At 31.8% G+C, this 16,410-nt stretch overlaps 1 protein-coding gene across 5 annotated transcripts in view; it reads left to right on the top strand.

Moving 5' to 3' along the window:
• Positions 1-16,410, top strand: part of LRP1B (LDL receptor related protein 1B) — a 1,899,381-nt gene that overhangs the window by 1,220,859 nt on the left and 662,112 nt on the right. For all 5 annotated transcript variants that reach the window (XM_079135584.1, XM_079135585.1, XM_079135582.1 and 2 more), the window contains exon 23: positions 1,062-1,307. In XM_079135584.1, the coding sequence (XP_078991710.1) occupies positions 1,062-1,307 (246 nt within the window). The remainder of the gene's footprint in view (positions 1-1,061; positions 1,308-16,410) is intronic.

The raw sequence follows: 16,410 nt of genomic DNA, 5'->3' as shown, positions 1-16,410 counted from the left end.
TACTTAAACAAAGACTAAGCTGTTTTTGACCTCATTACTCTGTACCTAACTGCACACTGTGGTAGGCAGTATGGTTGCAAAAATAGTCATCTGCTATTTTATGCAAAGGTTTAAGCATGTCATTTTGAAATTCTCTAAGTAGATAATTTTGGTTAAATCAGAGGGCAATTGTATGCTTTTAGACAATATTTTTAAATCCAACAAATATTTTTCTTTGTTTACTCAATGTTAGACATTGTTAGCTGCTAAGTATACACTGGTGAACAGAACACATAAATTTTGTGTGCCTTCATGGATCCTAAAATTCATAGATGAAGCAGAATGATAAATAAATATATCTAAAATGTAATTCCATATATATGAATTCTATGTAAGAAAAGGTCTCTTTAAATGAATGATATTAACAATGCAGCGAGTACTTTTTTATCATTATTTCAGCCAAAATACCAGGATGACTTTTATTTTTAGTGTATTACTTATTTTATTTCCATGGTCTGATTGGTTAATTATAATAACCAATTATAGGACATAATATATAAATTACCTACCTTAAAAATAAATACCTCTGGACAGTAAAGGACAACAAAATCCATTCTGCATTATCACTATAGATCAGATGATACCTATGGAAACATATATAGATATTATGCATGTGTACTTGTTTATTTACAGCCTTGTGGTAGGTAATTCAAGTATTTGTATTATTAGTGTTTTTGGAAAACATTTACAGTTGAATTTCCCAGCTGTTCAACAGCTAAGTACAATCTTTCCAATTATAACAGAAATGTTGAACATATTTTATGTCTATGAGTTAAAGCAAACTATAGTCAAAGTTTTCTAGAAATAAAAGTCTTCCGTTCCCCATTCACAATCATATAGAATTAAATTTTATCATTGGATAAATTCTATCTCTATTCTTACTGTAACCATCAATAGGTTTCTCTTATAGTCGTTCACAATATCTTGATTAATTCCAGATTTATAGCACTGAGTTCAAGAATTAGTATTTAACTGAGGAAATCAATTGATATGACCTATAATCTGTTCCCCTTCTTTTATAGATGAATGTTCACTGAACAATGGAGGCTGTAGCAACCACTGTTCTGTAGTTCCTGGAAGAGGAATTGTCTGTTCCTGCCCTGAAGGACTTCAACTTAACAAAGACAATAAAACATGTGAACTTGTGGATTATTGTAGCAATCATCTGAAGTGCAGCCAAGTGTGCGAGCAGCACAAACACACAGTCAAGTGCTCGTGTTATGAAGGGTGGAAACTGGATGTGGATGGAGAAAGTTGCACAAGTATTGGTAAGTGGGCGTTTTCTGTGTCTGACTGTATTTAAAAATAGATCTTGGGGAAAAAAACACCTTTGGAGAGCTAATAAAAGGATTCACCTCATTTTAGATATGGTATTTAACTGTAATGGGTCATTTTAGACCTACTACAAAAATCTCTGGAGAGAGAATCTTACAAAAATCCTTACTGCTGTAGCCCATGGAATTATTATCATTAGATCATTTTGTCCTTAAAGATTGCTTTCTTGACCAAACCTTTCACATGTGTACTTTTGGGTGCTCCAAAGCATTTACTTTATTTCTTAGGGAGCAAAGCAAATAAAGCCTTTAGAACTTGAAATGTGAATTCTAATCCTGGGGTTGGCATTTGTAATGTATGTAACACTGGGCAGGGTACATGAAACATCTTGAACCTTAGTTTTCTCATTTTTCATGGAATAATGCCCACTATAACAATTTTTTTCCTTATATTTTATCACAAGAATAAAAAAGCACTTGTTACTTGTGAGAGTCTCACACCCATCAGATGCCTAGATGCTTTGAGAATGATGGCCTGCCATTGTCTTCTCCAAATTCTCAGTCAGAATCTGTGAATATTTGTAGGTCCAGGGATAAAATTGAAGGGGCCCATGAATTTTGTTGGATGAAATATTATACTTTCATTTTCTTCAATTTCTAGATGACAATTAGTATTTCTTCCAATTTTGAATGTGTGAGAAGACCACAGAAGTTATTACCAACAGCTATGAATTTTTGTCCAATAGAAATAATTGACATTTATGTACGTATTTTACAATATTACCTATGTTCATTTAGCCTTTGAAAATCACTACTGATTCAACAACGGGTTTACTTAAACCCATTGCTCTATCTTGTTATCAAATGCATTAATAAAATTCTGTCTTTGGAACTATCTTCTCAGCTTTTTCCAAGAGAGAAGATAATGACAATAGGGACCAAAGTATCTTAGCAAGTGGAGTTTAAGTTTTTTATAATAAAAATAAATAAATAAGAAGGCCCTTTTAACTACATACAAAAGTGTTTTGTTTAATTTTGAAAACTATATTTCAACATATTTATTTTCTTGTCTATGTATATTTAAATTGTTTTCTTAACTGTTTTTTAACTTTTTAAAACTTTCTGGTTTTTCTTCCTTCCTTCCTCCCTCCCTCTTCCCTTCCTATTTTCCTTCCTCCCTTCTTTGCTTTCTACCTTTCTTTCTTTCACCAGAAATTGAACCCAAAGCTCCTCAACCACTGAGCCAAATCCTCAGCCCTTTTTTCTTTTATTTTTTAATTTTGAAACAGGGTCTCACTAGGTTGGTTACAGCTTTGCTAAGTTACTGAGGCTAGTTCGGAACAGGCAATTCTCCTGCCTCAGCTTCCAGAGCTGCCAGGATTATAGGCATGAGCTACCACACCCAAAATTTTAAAAACTTTCTATTAAAAGATTACAGACTTCATTAAACTGCTAAGAACCCATTCATCATAAATCATTATTCATTTTTTCTCTTCTACTTAGAATTTTCTTTCTCCTCTAGAAATCCTGGATATTATTTTAGCTCTAGTAGCTCAAATCTTTCTTTGTTAATTAAGTCTTTTTCCAAATATTATTCTTCTCCATTTGTATCTTCTGTCTAAACCTAGAATATATTGTTCATGAAAAGTGTAGTCACATATGTAGATGTCTGTTATATTTTCCTATCTGTCTTTCTTCCTTATTCTTCATCTCTCCAATGAAATAATAAGAATTGTGAAGTCAGAAATCAAGTCATAGATTTTCCTCTTGTGTTTCATATCATGACCAGATCAGTTCCAGGAAAAATATGCAGTTAAGAAATATTACATTTTTTGAAAGCAGTTATTTTAATCTTTTACTTTGAATTTTATTTTGTTTTGCAATTATTTTTATGGTTGTTTTCTCCTATTAATTTTTAAGTCCTAGAGCATATGCTTAGCAGACATTTATTTTACTTTTTTTCTCTAAGATTCTTATACAGTATAATTGGCATTAGAAACTGAAAAAAATAGCAAAGTGTTGTGATTACAATAGTCATTTAATTCATTTTTGTTCAGAATGGGGAAATGAGAGATCAAACTTTGACCCAGAAATAATTGTAATCATATTTCATATGAGCATTATCTTCATAACTTGTTTTTGGATATATATGATAAAATTATTAGCATATTTGCAGTTGTTTTGTATCATATTAAATGAATAACAAGTTTACTATTAGAATAATTCAACATTTGAATATAAGTGAGCAGCTACAAAGATAACTGCCCTACTGGAATTGACCTCTTTTATTTCAAATCAGAATGAAATTCTAAACACACCATGTCATTACTCATTGTTTGCCATATTTTACACCTCGCTTTGCTAATAATTTAGGAGAAAAGCAAACATAGGTTTTATCTTTTAAATTTAAATGAAACTTTTCTGCAATGAGGAGTTTCACCAGTTGATAATTAATCCCTTCCTGAAAGAGAATGAACCCAATACCTAAAATATTTACATGATTTACAGACTGTAGGTGTTTTTAGGTATTAAAAATTATTTTCTATTTGAACCAATTTTGTGTGTATAAAAATGAGTTTATTGTGTATTTCACTTGGATCATCACGTTTGGAAAAACAATAAATTCATAGTTCAGTAAAAAACGAATTGAGGATAGTGCACCACGATCAAGTGGGTTTTATTCCAGGGATGCAAGGTTGGTTCAACATCTGGAAATCAATAAATGTCATCCACCATATCAACAGACTAAAAGTTAAGAATCACATGATTATTTCAATAGATGCAGAAAAAGCATTCAATAAAATACAGCATCCCTTCATGCTCAAAACACTAGAAAAAATTGGGGTAGTGAAAAACTGGAATAAGGCAGGGATGCCCTCTTTCACCACTTCTATTCAACATCGTTCTTGAGACTCTAGCCAGAGCAATTAGACAAACCAAAGAAATTAAAGGGATAATAATTCAAAAAGAGGAACTCAAACTATCCCTGTTCGCTGATGACATGATTATATATTTAGAGGAACCTGGAAATTCCACCAGAAAACTCTTAGAATTCATAAGTGAATTCAGTAAAGTAGCAGGTTACAAGATCAATGCTCATAAATCCAATGCATTTCTATACGTAAGTGATGAATAATCAGAAAGAGAAATTAGGAAAACTACCCCATTCACAATAGCATCAAAAAAAATAAAAATACATGGGAATCAATCTCACAAAAGAGGTGGAAGACCTCTACAATGAGAACTACAGAACCCTAAAGAAAGAAATTAAAGAAAACCTTAGAAGATGGAAAGATCTCCTACGTTCATGGATAGGAAGAATTAATATTGTCAAAATGGCCATACTACCAAAAGTGCTATATAGATTCAATGCAATTCCAATTAAAATCCCAATGATGTACCTTACAGAAATAGAGCAAGCAATTATGAAATTCATCTGGAAGAATAAGAAACCCAGAATAGCTAAAGCAATCCTCAGTAGAAAGAGCGAAGCAGGGGGTATCGCAATACCAGATCTTCAACTCTATTACAAAGCAATACTAACAAAACCGGCATGATATTGGTACCAAAATAGACAGGTAGATCAATGGTACAGAATAGAGGACATGGACACAAACCCAAATAAATACAATTTTCTCCTACTAGACAAAGGGGCCAAAAATATGCAATGGAGAAAAGATAGCCTCTTCAACAAATGGTGCTGGGAAAAGTGGAAAACCATATGCAACAGAATGAAATTAAACCCCTATCTCTCACCCTGCACAAAACTCAACTCACAATGGATCAAGGACTTTGGAATCAGACCAGAGACCCTGCATCTTATAGAAGAAAAAGTAGGTGCAAACCTTCAACTTGTTGGCTTAGGAGCAGACTTCTTTAACAGGACTCCCATAGCCCAAGAAATAAAAGCAAGAATCAACAACTGGGATAGATTCAAACTAAAAAGCTTTCTCTCAGCAAAGGAAACTATCAGCAATGTGAAGAGAGAGCCTACAGAGTGGGAGAATATCTTTGCCACTCATACTTCAGATAGAGCGCTAATATCCCGAATCTATAAAGAACTCAAAAAACTCTACACCAAGAATACAAATAATCCAATCAACAAATGGGCTAAGGAAATGAACAGACACTTCACAGAAGAAGATGTACAAGCAATCAACAGATGTATGAAAAAATGTCCAACATCTCTAGTAATAAGAGAAATGCAAATCAAAACTACCCTAAGATTTCATCTTACCCCAATTAGAACAGCGATAATCAAGAACATAAGCAACAATAGGTGTTGGCAAGGATGTGGGGATAAAGGTACACTCATACATTGTTGGTGGGGTTGCAAACTAGTGCAGCCACTCTGGAAAGCAGTATGGAGATTCCTCAGAAAGCTTGGAATGGAACCACCATTTGACCCAGCTATCCCACTCCTTGGCCTATACCCAAAGGACTTAAAATCAGCATACTACAGAGATACAGCCACATCAATGTTCATAGCTGCTCAATTCACTATAGCCAGATTGTGGAACCAACCCAGATGCCCTTCAGTTGATGAATGGATAAAGAAACTGTGGCATATATATACAATGGAATATTACTCTGCCATGAGGAATGACAAAATTATGGCATTTGCAGGCAAATGGATGAAATTGGAGGATATCATGCTAAGTGAGATAAGCCAATCTCAAAAAACTAAAGGACGAATGATCTCGCTGATAAGCGGATAAGGACATATGGGGGGCTGTAGGAGTGGTAAGTGTTAGGGTTAGGGTTAGGTTTAGGGTTAGGGATAAGGAGGGTGGTAAGAATGGAGGAAGAAAGGAATGTATAGAGGGAAAACAGGGGTGGGGGGGGAGAGAAAAAATAACAGAATGAATCAAACAACATTGCCCTATGTAAATTTATGATTTTTAATTAAAAAAAAAAAGTTCATAGCCTTGCCCCTTGCATGCACTGTTTTTAGGAAATCTTTACTTCCTGAAAGATAAAAATAATTACAACAAGAAAGGAAGTTGAGTCAGTCAGTCACACAAATAAGACTTCACTTTTGAGTAAGAAAAGCAAAATGTATTTACCAGAAATCTTTTTAATTATTAAAGAGACTTATAAAGCTCCTACTGTAGGTTACACACAATGCTGAGAGGTGAAACTGCAAAGAAAAGCTTTTATTTTTGGAAAAACTCCAAATCCAGTTTTTGCAGCTCCTCAGACGCACACAGCCCCGTCTGTCCAACTGGTCTCATTTACTTTGCTTCTGACCTAAGCAGACAATTTTGATTGAGATTGCATTGAATCTATGGACCCATTTGTGAAGAGTTTACTTCTTTGTGATATTCTATTTTTCAAACAATAAACATTTACCATTTTAGCCATTTGTTAAAAAAAAAAAAAACGAATTGAGTATTAAATACTTGGCTTTAAAAACAAAATTTCTTCATTCTTGTTCTTTCTTTTCTTTCATCTTTCTTCACTTGATTATTTCTTTTGTTAATTTATTTTTTTTTTTTCTGTTGAATGCAATACCTATGCTTACTCATCTTGGTATTATCAAAAAGTTAATAAAAAGCACTTGTAGGCTTCATGATGTACATCAGTTACACTCACGACTCCCCCATTCTTTTCTCCCTTGAATTTTCATATTTTCTTGTTTCTTTCCAATATTTATTAAATTCTTTATAATCTGGGTTTTTATGCAATGCTGACCAGAGTTTGTTTTCATTAAGTTCATTCCTAACATTTTGCTAGTTAAATATAATGATCTTCCATAAATATTACTTTTATGACCTTTATTTTTAATGTCTTATGTCTCATTTTTCTTGGATATCTTAATAGCATATTTTATCAGTTCTTACACATTTGCTCTCTAATTTTTAACTTATTGATTACTTATCTCCTGAAATATTGTTTTTCTTAAAGCTTTGAACACTCAGAATAGAAGTGCTTATTGCAATTTTTTCTCTTTTTGCTGGTGTAAGGTGTCCTACTTGCCAGTTTGCATCATATTTAAAGAATATATCAAGTATATTATTATTGCAATCCTTTTTTCTTTTCACCTGAATTAGGTTAGATTTTTATTATATTTCTTTGTTCTTATTTTCCTATTTTTTTTTTATTTTCAGATTTTAATTACATTTATGTTCCAATTTATTTTAAGTTCTTTAGTAAAGAGATAATGGATATATGCACAAAATTTATAATCACCATTTGGTACACTGTGGCCATCACTGAAACCCTAATTCTTGCATATGTCTATGTATATTTATGTGGAGAGCTCCTGTCGTCCTGAGAACTTCCTTTCTCATATAAAATCTGGTGATTGTGACACTTACATCTCCAACTATACCATCTTTCCTTTTATCCAGTGCTATGTCCCCCGGTAGCATCAACTCACCACTAAATTAATTTAGTTAAATGTATTCTCTTACAGTTGTCTGTAATTCTGTGTCTGGTCCCAGTTTTCTTTATTTTTTTCAGAACTCACATCCTGAACTTATCTTTTTTCATTCTTTGCTGCCCTCTCTCTCCGCTCCCTCGACCTTTTTGTCTTTGTCTCTAAAGCCCACTTTTCTTTCTCACCATTGTCTTCAGAGGAACCCATTTCAATGTGACTCTTTTATTTTCTTAGGAAACACATATTATAAATAAATATATACATATACATACATATATATATACTTACATATGCACATTTTTAATTTATTTAAAAGATAGTGTCATGTATATTATAATCTGTCACCTGCCTTTTTCAATCAGTGCTATATTTTTATTGCCTCTGCTCTATGGCAACAAACACATTACTTCTAACCACTAGATTGAATATCATGGTCTGTACCTATTATTTTTGCTTATCAATTGTACCATGCAAACACATTCAAGTTGCCCACCATTTGTGCACCATTTGCTACACAAATAATGCTTCCACAGTCATACATATACCTGTATTCCTATAGAGCTGCATGACGTTTTCTTTAAGATCATTCATTCTAAATGAATCTCAGAATGGACTTAACATTTTCTATGACAAAGTGGGACCAGTTGCTCTTCAGAATACTTGCACAATCTACATTTGTACCAATGTTATGTTTTCAAGCTTGTATATCTTTGGCAGCTCTCAAAATTGTCCAGTTTTCTATTTTTTCTCTAATATATGAGTAAGTTAATATAACATTATTTTAGCATACATTTTTCTTAATATTGCAAGTTTGAGCATCTTTCCATAGGCTTATTAGCATTATATGCTCTTTAATTTATTTTTACCATTTTTCTTTTCAGATTACTCCACTTTCTTATTAATTTGTAGGCATTAACTCTATGTCCCAAATTATAGATATTTCAAATTTCTTCTTCACCCAATCACTAATCCACTAATTTTATTCACCTTTCTTAAACAATTTCTCTTTGTGTTTCTGCTTCAGTTACTCAATTCTCTGCTTCATTTCTTTTTTAAAAATTTTTTATTTTATTTGTTCTAATCAGTTGTACATGTCAACAGAATACATTTATACATTTTGATAGACATTACATAAATAGAGTGTACTCCCTCATTTTTCTGATTATACATATTGCAGGATCACATCATCATGCAGTCATACGTGTACTTGAAGGTAATAATGTCTGTTTCACTCTACTATCATCCCTTCCCCCATTGCCCTCACCCTCCCTTCACTCCTCTTTGCTTACTTTTTCGAGAGATAATTTTTATCTTCCTCATATTTAACATCTTCTTGGCTAAACATTAATTCATTGATTGTTAAAATAATTTTATATACATCTATGTGATCATTCAAGTAAGACACTGTACTTGTCCTAGAAATATAAAAGGTTTTTATTCTTTGCTTCACCTTTTATTCCAATGATCAATATCTCTTTCTTCCTCCCTTTCTTTCTTTCTCTCTCTCTCTCTCTCTCTCTCTCACACACACACACACACACACACACACACACACAAATACACACACACGTGCACACACACACACCCTCAGATACAGACTCATAGCACTTGTTAATGAAATGAATAAGTGATTTTAAAGGAACATTGACATATAAAGAAGCATTATTGAGAAAAACTATCTAAAAATTTTCTAGAAAGTTATTAAAGGAAGGGAAAACAACAAAAATGCTCTAAAAAATTGATGGGGAACTGTTAGCACAATCCGAAGGACTCAATTTGAATAATACTTGAGAATTCATCTTGGTCTTTATTCCACATAGTCTATTCTCCATGCCTTTATGTCTATCATACTGCAGTAATATTTGACTATCATTCACTCCCAAAGTGGTTGTAGCTTGAGGAATGCGGAAAAGGTAGTAATAACATACATTGAGCCAGAGAAACGATATACCATTTACCACTTTATAAGATTTTGCTCTGTAAAGTAAATTTATCTGATTTTGGGGCAGAGAAATTCCAATAAATTCTTAAATGTAAGAACAGAAAAGACAGTAAAAGCTCTAAAATGAGAAAGAAAAACATTTTAACTATAATATCATTTTTGTCTGATTTTCTATATCCGATAAAGAATCGGAACTATTCATATAGAATTGCTAGTTGTACATTTATAATAACAATTTGCCCTGAAAAGTCCTATAACAAAGTCTTTTTTAAAAGACAAGTCATCTTCTGCTTTCATATTATGACTTATAAAAATTATTCTGTGAACCAGTAGTGGCACCCAAAGAAAATCAAAGAAAAATAAGATTTGTAGACCAAAGACTATAGGCTCTGAGTGTCTACTTGCTCTATACTACATTTATAAACATGAAATTCATCACTATAAAAATGTAAATTGTAACCTTTGTTTTATACATATGTCAACTCTTGTGTTATAGCAGAAAAATTACAGGCCACTTCTATATTAAGAATATGATATGTTGGTTTGAGCTGTTAACTTCAGTCATTTATGAGACAGGAGCTAGTATACTGAAAGCATTTTTAGAAGACAGTAAAAATGGATTACTCCTTCACAATTTACTGATATTCATTCCAAATTGAGTTTTCCCCCAAAGAAGTTATTATAGCTACATCAATATTGAAATAAACCTGAAATTTATTTATTGTATTTTAGCTCCAAATATTTTATGCAGGGTTTCTTTTGATTAAAGTAAAAATCATACAAAAGTTGGGATTTTAAAATTCAGTATTCATGATTCCCACTACTTTATGAAATGACATATTAGATTATTCATTATAACTTTATTCTCTCAAAGAGGAAATAATAATTTAATTGATAAATAGAAATCCGAAAAGTAGAGGTACTTTGGGATGTTATCTAGATTCAAAGTTGAATTCTGAAGGAATTTAAAAATTATTAATTTTTTATCTCCATTAAACTGTTTAATTTAGTCAAGTGCAACCAAGTAAATATTTATCAAAGAGATATTATCTCAGCCCAAAATTGACCACAATAAATCTAAGAACTTAAAAAATCATGGAGGAATTTTAATAAAATAGACATTTTTCAGAGAATGCTAAATGTGTTTTTTTTAATTGATTTTTAATTCATCATGAAACCTTTCAAACATGTTTGAAAACAGTTGGGAGCAATATATTCAGTCAATATTTTTTAAATATTCAGCACTTGTCATTCATGATTTAAATCATTTTCTAATTGTAATAAAATATTAGGTAACTTTCAAGTGCTTTGTGCATGTATTTTTATATCCCCAATACTGTTTTATTAAATTGGTATATCTGTTCTTTTATTATAGTTTGTGTTCTTAGAGAACATGCAATATTGCTTGTGTGGTAGTACATTCCTATAGTCCTGACTGCTGGGGAGTCTGAGGCAGGAGGACCACAAGCTCAAGGCCAACCTGCTCAACTTGGCAAGGATCTGTCTCAAATCAAAGTAAAAAAGGGGAAGCCAGATGCAGTGGCACATACCTGTAATCCCAGTGGCTCAGGAGGCTGAAGTAGGAGGATCATGAATTCAAAACCAGCCTCAACAACTTAGCCAGCCCTAAGCAATTCAGCAAGACCCTGTCTCTAAATGAAAACACAAAACAGGGCTGGAGACACTACTTAGTGGGTAAGCGCCCCTGGGTTCAATCCCTGGTTTAAAAAAAAATTAAAAAAAAAAAAAAAAAAAAAAAAACGAAAAAAAAGAAAAGCAAGAAAAGAAATTGGAATAAATAACCTCAATGTTCAAAAATAAAAATTGAAAAAAAAAAAACAGTAAAAAGGGGATGTAGCTCAGTGATAGAGTGGTTTAATAGAACCTGTAAGGCCTTGGATTCAATCCCAGTACCCTACTCCCCAGCAAAAGAAAAATAAGAAAAATTACTCAAGTCATACACAGTTTACACATCTGAAACTTGTTTCTTTTTACTCATGCATATTTTGGGATTTCTTCCTGCATTTACTGTAGCTCTGTTTATTCCATCTAACTGCATGTAGCATTCTACTCTGTAAACAGATTATAATTTGGTCAATTCTCTCATCTTTAAGGCCTTGTAGATTGTTTGCAGTGTTTTGCAATATCAAGTGATGATATAGTGAACATGTTTATGATGTTTACTTGTACACAAGCTGAACCACATATTCAAATGTCATCATGTTCAGTTGCACATGTTCTGTTCTATTATAGTCAAATACATCCAAATGGCCATAGAAATACACACTGTCCTCAACAATTTATGAGAGCTCCTGATTCTCTCAATTGTTGCTAACACTAGGCAGCATACAGGATCAAATTCCTTCTCTTCATCTTATTAACTACATTAACAACATAGGTTAGCTATACAAATTTTTGTGCCTCAGTTTCTTCCTGTGAAAAATGGCTTTGGGTTTCCTTGATAATCTCTTTTGTTCTATTTTATCAATTTCTGTTCTTTTTTAAGATTTCTTTGAGTTAGTTCTTTATTTTTTGAATTCTTTAGTTGAAATATTAGTTTTAAAAGAATTGATTCACTATTTAATTCAAGTAGCACAAACAGAAAAGAAACAGCACCAAATTTTTGACATGCTGTGTTAATCTTCCTTTCTTTATTGGTACTGCGGATGGAACCCAGGGGCACTTAAACACTGAACCACAACTCCCACTCTTTATTTTTAGATAGGATCTCACTAAGTTGCTTACGACCTAAGATGCTGAGGCTGGCTTTGAATTTGCAATTCTCCTGCCTCAGCCTACTGAGCTGTTGGGTTTACAGACATGTACCAACATGCCCAGCTAATCTTTCTTTGGTACATGACAAAATATTCAGACATGAGCACAATTATATAGAAAGTCTGAATGAGGTAAAAACATGTAATGCAATGTGAACCTGTACTATTAACTGTGAACTAAAAGAGTATTTGTACAATTTTTATACAAATTTTGACATTTATCAACCATAATTCTTTTTAATAAAAGAGGAATTGAGATATGATTCGCATACCATAAAATTCATTTCAAAATGTACAATTCAATGCAACCATTACCACAATCTAATATTAGAATAATTCAGTCAACTCCAAAACAAACTTCATGCCTGTTAGCAATCACTCCCATCAATACCTACCTTGGACACTGGAAACCACTAATCTATTTGCTGCCTCTGTAGATTTGCCAATTCTGGACATTTTATAGTAGAACCATACAATATATATGATATGTTCTTTTATGACTGATTTCTTTCACTTTGAATATTATTTTCATTATTTTTAGTGTATATCACTACTTCATTTCTTTTCATTGATGAATAATGTATCTGTTATATGGATATGCAACATTTTTTATCCATTCATCAGTTGATGGGCTTATGGATTGTTTCCACTTTGAGAGTTATTATGATAATGCTGCTATGAATATTCATATGCAAGGTTTTGTGTCAACATGCATTTTCAATTCTCTTGGGTTATAACTAGAATTGGAATTGCTGGGTCATATAGAACTAAATATGGTAATATTTAACATTTTGAAAAACAGCCAAACTGCTTTGCAAAGTGCCTGCATTATTTAAAATTCCACCAGCATTGTTTGAGGGTTCCAATTTCTCTGCATCCTTTCCATCAGTCATTACCATCTATCTTTCTGATTATAGACATCGTTAGGTATGAAGTGGTATCTCATTGTACTTTTGATGTACATTTGCCTGATGACTAATGTTTCTGTGCACATTTTTTTTTTTCAAGTGCTTATTGATCAGTTCTGTATTGTACAGGGAGAAATGCCCATTCAGATCTTTTATATTGGGTAATTCATATTTTCATTGTTGAATCATAATTGTTCTTTATGAATTCTGGATACAACTCCCTAGTCAGATATATGTTTTGGAAATGTTTTTTTCCCATCTCTTGGTTGTCTTTTTACTTTCTAAATTGTTCCTTTTGAACACAAAAGTTTTTAATTTTGATGGCATTCAATTTACTTTTTTCCTTTATTGCTTATGTTTATAACTAATGCACCATTTCTAATTGCAGATCACTAAAATATATTCCTATGTATTCTTCTAGTAGTTGTATAGTTGTGGCTCACGTTTTTATGATACATTTTGTTTTAATTTTTGGATATGGTATGAGATCAGTTGCTCCACCATTTGTTTGCATGTGAATATCCAGTTATCCCAGCACCATTTTTGAAAAGAACCTCCACCCATCACTGAACAATTTCTGAGAATTGGATTTTGGAGTGACTCCAAACTGCTCTGCCCCCTCTGATGATTTATGAGCCATTTAAGTCTATGATTAAGCTGGGAAGAAAGTGATAGGATAAATATTGTTAAAACACCACACATTGTGCTCTTTGTATTTATATATATTGTTTGTTTTAAATAAACTTCTCATGGAATTTTGCAAGGCTTTGATCTTTTCATGTTATTAGGAAAGAAAGAATTTTTGGACTCCTTACTAAACCATTAAGGAGCTGCTTGTCTAACTTGTTAAATTTTAATTGTTCATGCTTTCTGATATATACATTTGGTGCCATCTGTTTCTTTTTATTTTTGAATGGTATAGGTTTCTGAGGTTTTCAATGTGCCTGTTATTAAATGTCTCATATTTCCATTTGAGAACATAGTGCTCAAGAAATTCCTTAGTAATTATTTTTGTTTTAAAATTATTTTTAGTTTTAAAGCATATAAGGAGATGACAACTATTGTTATTGACTTTTAATTTAATTACACTGCACTCAGAGCATGTATTCATTATTAAATTAATTATTTGCTTTCTTTTCAGACTGTGAACTAGAACATGCCCATTTTGTAAAATGTTTTGTGCTTAAAAAAAGAGAATATGTCCCCTCTTTTAATGCATAGATTTCAATATATTTTCTTGTGAGCTGAGTTTTTTTTATTCCAATCATCTTTATCATGATAATTTTTCTTTTATGTGCTCTATAAATTTGTGAGAGTATGGTGGCTAAAATTCCACAATATGATAATGAGCTTACAATTTCTCCATTTAATTCTATTAAACTTCACCTTATGTATCTTTTGCTTATATTATCACCCACAACCATTTCAGGAATTTTATCTTATTGTTGAATTATTTTCTTATCATGTGATAGTAAACTTTTTTTCTATAAAGGCTATTTGCTATGAAGTCTATGCTAGCTAATGTTAATTTTGATTCATGAGGAAACCAAGGCTCTTCATTCATAAAATGTTAAAACAAATGCTTCACACGCGCGCACACACACACACACATTTATTTTATAAATAATGATAGTGAGATACAGATATTTTATTTCCTTCCCTATATTTGCAGCAATCGGTGTCTTCTATTGTAGAATTTCTATTAATGTTTCTCTGTACATCCGTTTGAACAGAAGTCAATAATTTTTAGTACAACACTTTCTCAAATAGAGCAAGAAAGTAACAGCAATAACTGAACTCTTAAATATTACTATAATAAAAATATGAGCTTTTCTGAAGGGAAAAAAACATGTTTTACAGTATTTATCTTGAATTACCTTGATCAGCATATATGTCATGTTCCAACAATTCTTGTTTTATTTATGAGTGTTTCTAAGAATGTGGAAAGGGTAATTCCTTCAATTAACTTGTTTGAGTTTTTGTACCTGAAGTTTAATTTGGGAGGTTAGAGGTATAACTCAATGGTAGAGCAATTTTAATTTCCTAGCATAAGTTCAATATCCAGCACTGGAAAAAAAAAAAGAAAAAAGGAAAGAAAAAGAAAAAGAACATTAATAGTAAACCATATGTTAATGATAAAAAATCAACTAATTTAAAATAAAATGAAAATTAGTTTTCTTTCATCAGTTTTCATGACAGATATAACAATATTCCTTCATTAAACCTTCAAGAAATATTCCATGATTTAGTTTCAGATAAGTCTAGAAAACCTTTTTATTTTTAAACTTACATGCTAACTTAGTTGCTATACATCCTGCATCTTGCTGTTTTTAACTTACAAAATATTGGACATCATTCCATATTAATACCAGTGCATCAATTACATTCATTTACATGGCCCTATATAATGTGCCTGTGCCAAACTTTATTTATCCAGCCATATGTTGATGAATGTTTATGCTGTTTTTAAGCTTTTGCAACTACAAATACTATTGCAAAGGATTTTCTTGCTCATCTACAATTTTTCACATCTACAATTATTACTTTGGAACCATTCCTTATCAATTGACTTACTTGATTAAGAAACATATGTACTTAAGCTTTGATGGATGTTGTCCATCAACTCATCATATGAATTAGAATAGTGTACACTTTTCATTATCAATGTATCAGTGTTTCTCTTCTCTACAGTCTAATCAATACGATATCTTACCAAACATTTCCATTGTTTTAAAATCCATTTCTCATTTTCTTAGAGAAATTGAACACTTCTTAAAATTTTATAGTTGTTTTGTTTTATTATTATTATTTTTATTTTTACAGACTCCTTGGTTTATAGTTGTTTAAGGGCTGGAGATGTAGCTCAGAGGTAGAGTCCTTGCTTAGCATGTGTGATCCTCTAGGTTTAACCTCCAGCACCAAATGAAAAAAAAGAAGTTGCTTATATTTTATTTTTTATAAATTATCCTTTTAATAAGCATTTTCCATTATTGGAATACTTTTCTTGTTAATGATCAGGAACACATATATATTAAATAATTTATTACTTATTATATTTCAGATATTTTGCCTTGTCATTTGATTTTTTATA

Source organism: Sciurus vulgaris (genome assembly GCF_902686455.1).
Source record: "Sciurus vulgaris genome assembly, chromosome: 3".
NCBI classification, from domain to species: domain Eukaryota; kingdom Metazoa; phylum Chordata; class Mammalia; order Rodentia; family Sciuridae; genus Sciurus; species Sciurus vulgaris.
Note: the sequence above shows the minus strand (reverse complement) of the source record. Positions and strands in the feature narration are given on the sequence as shown.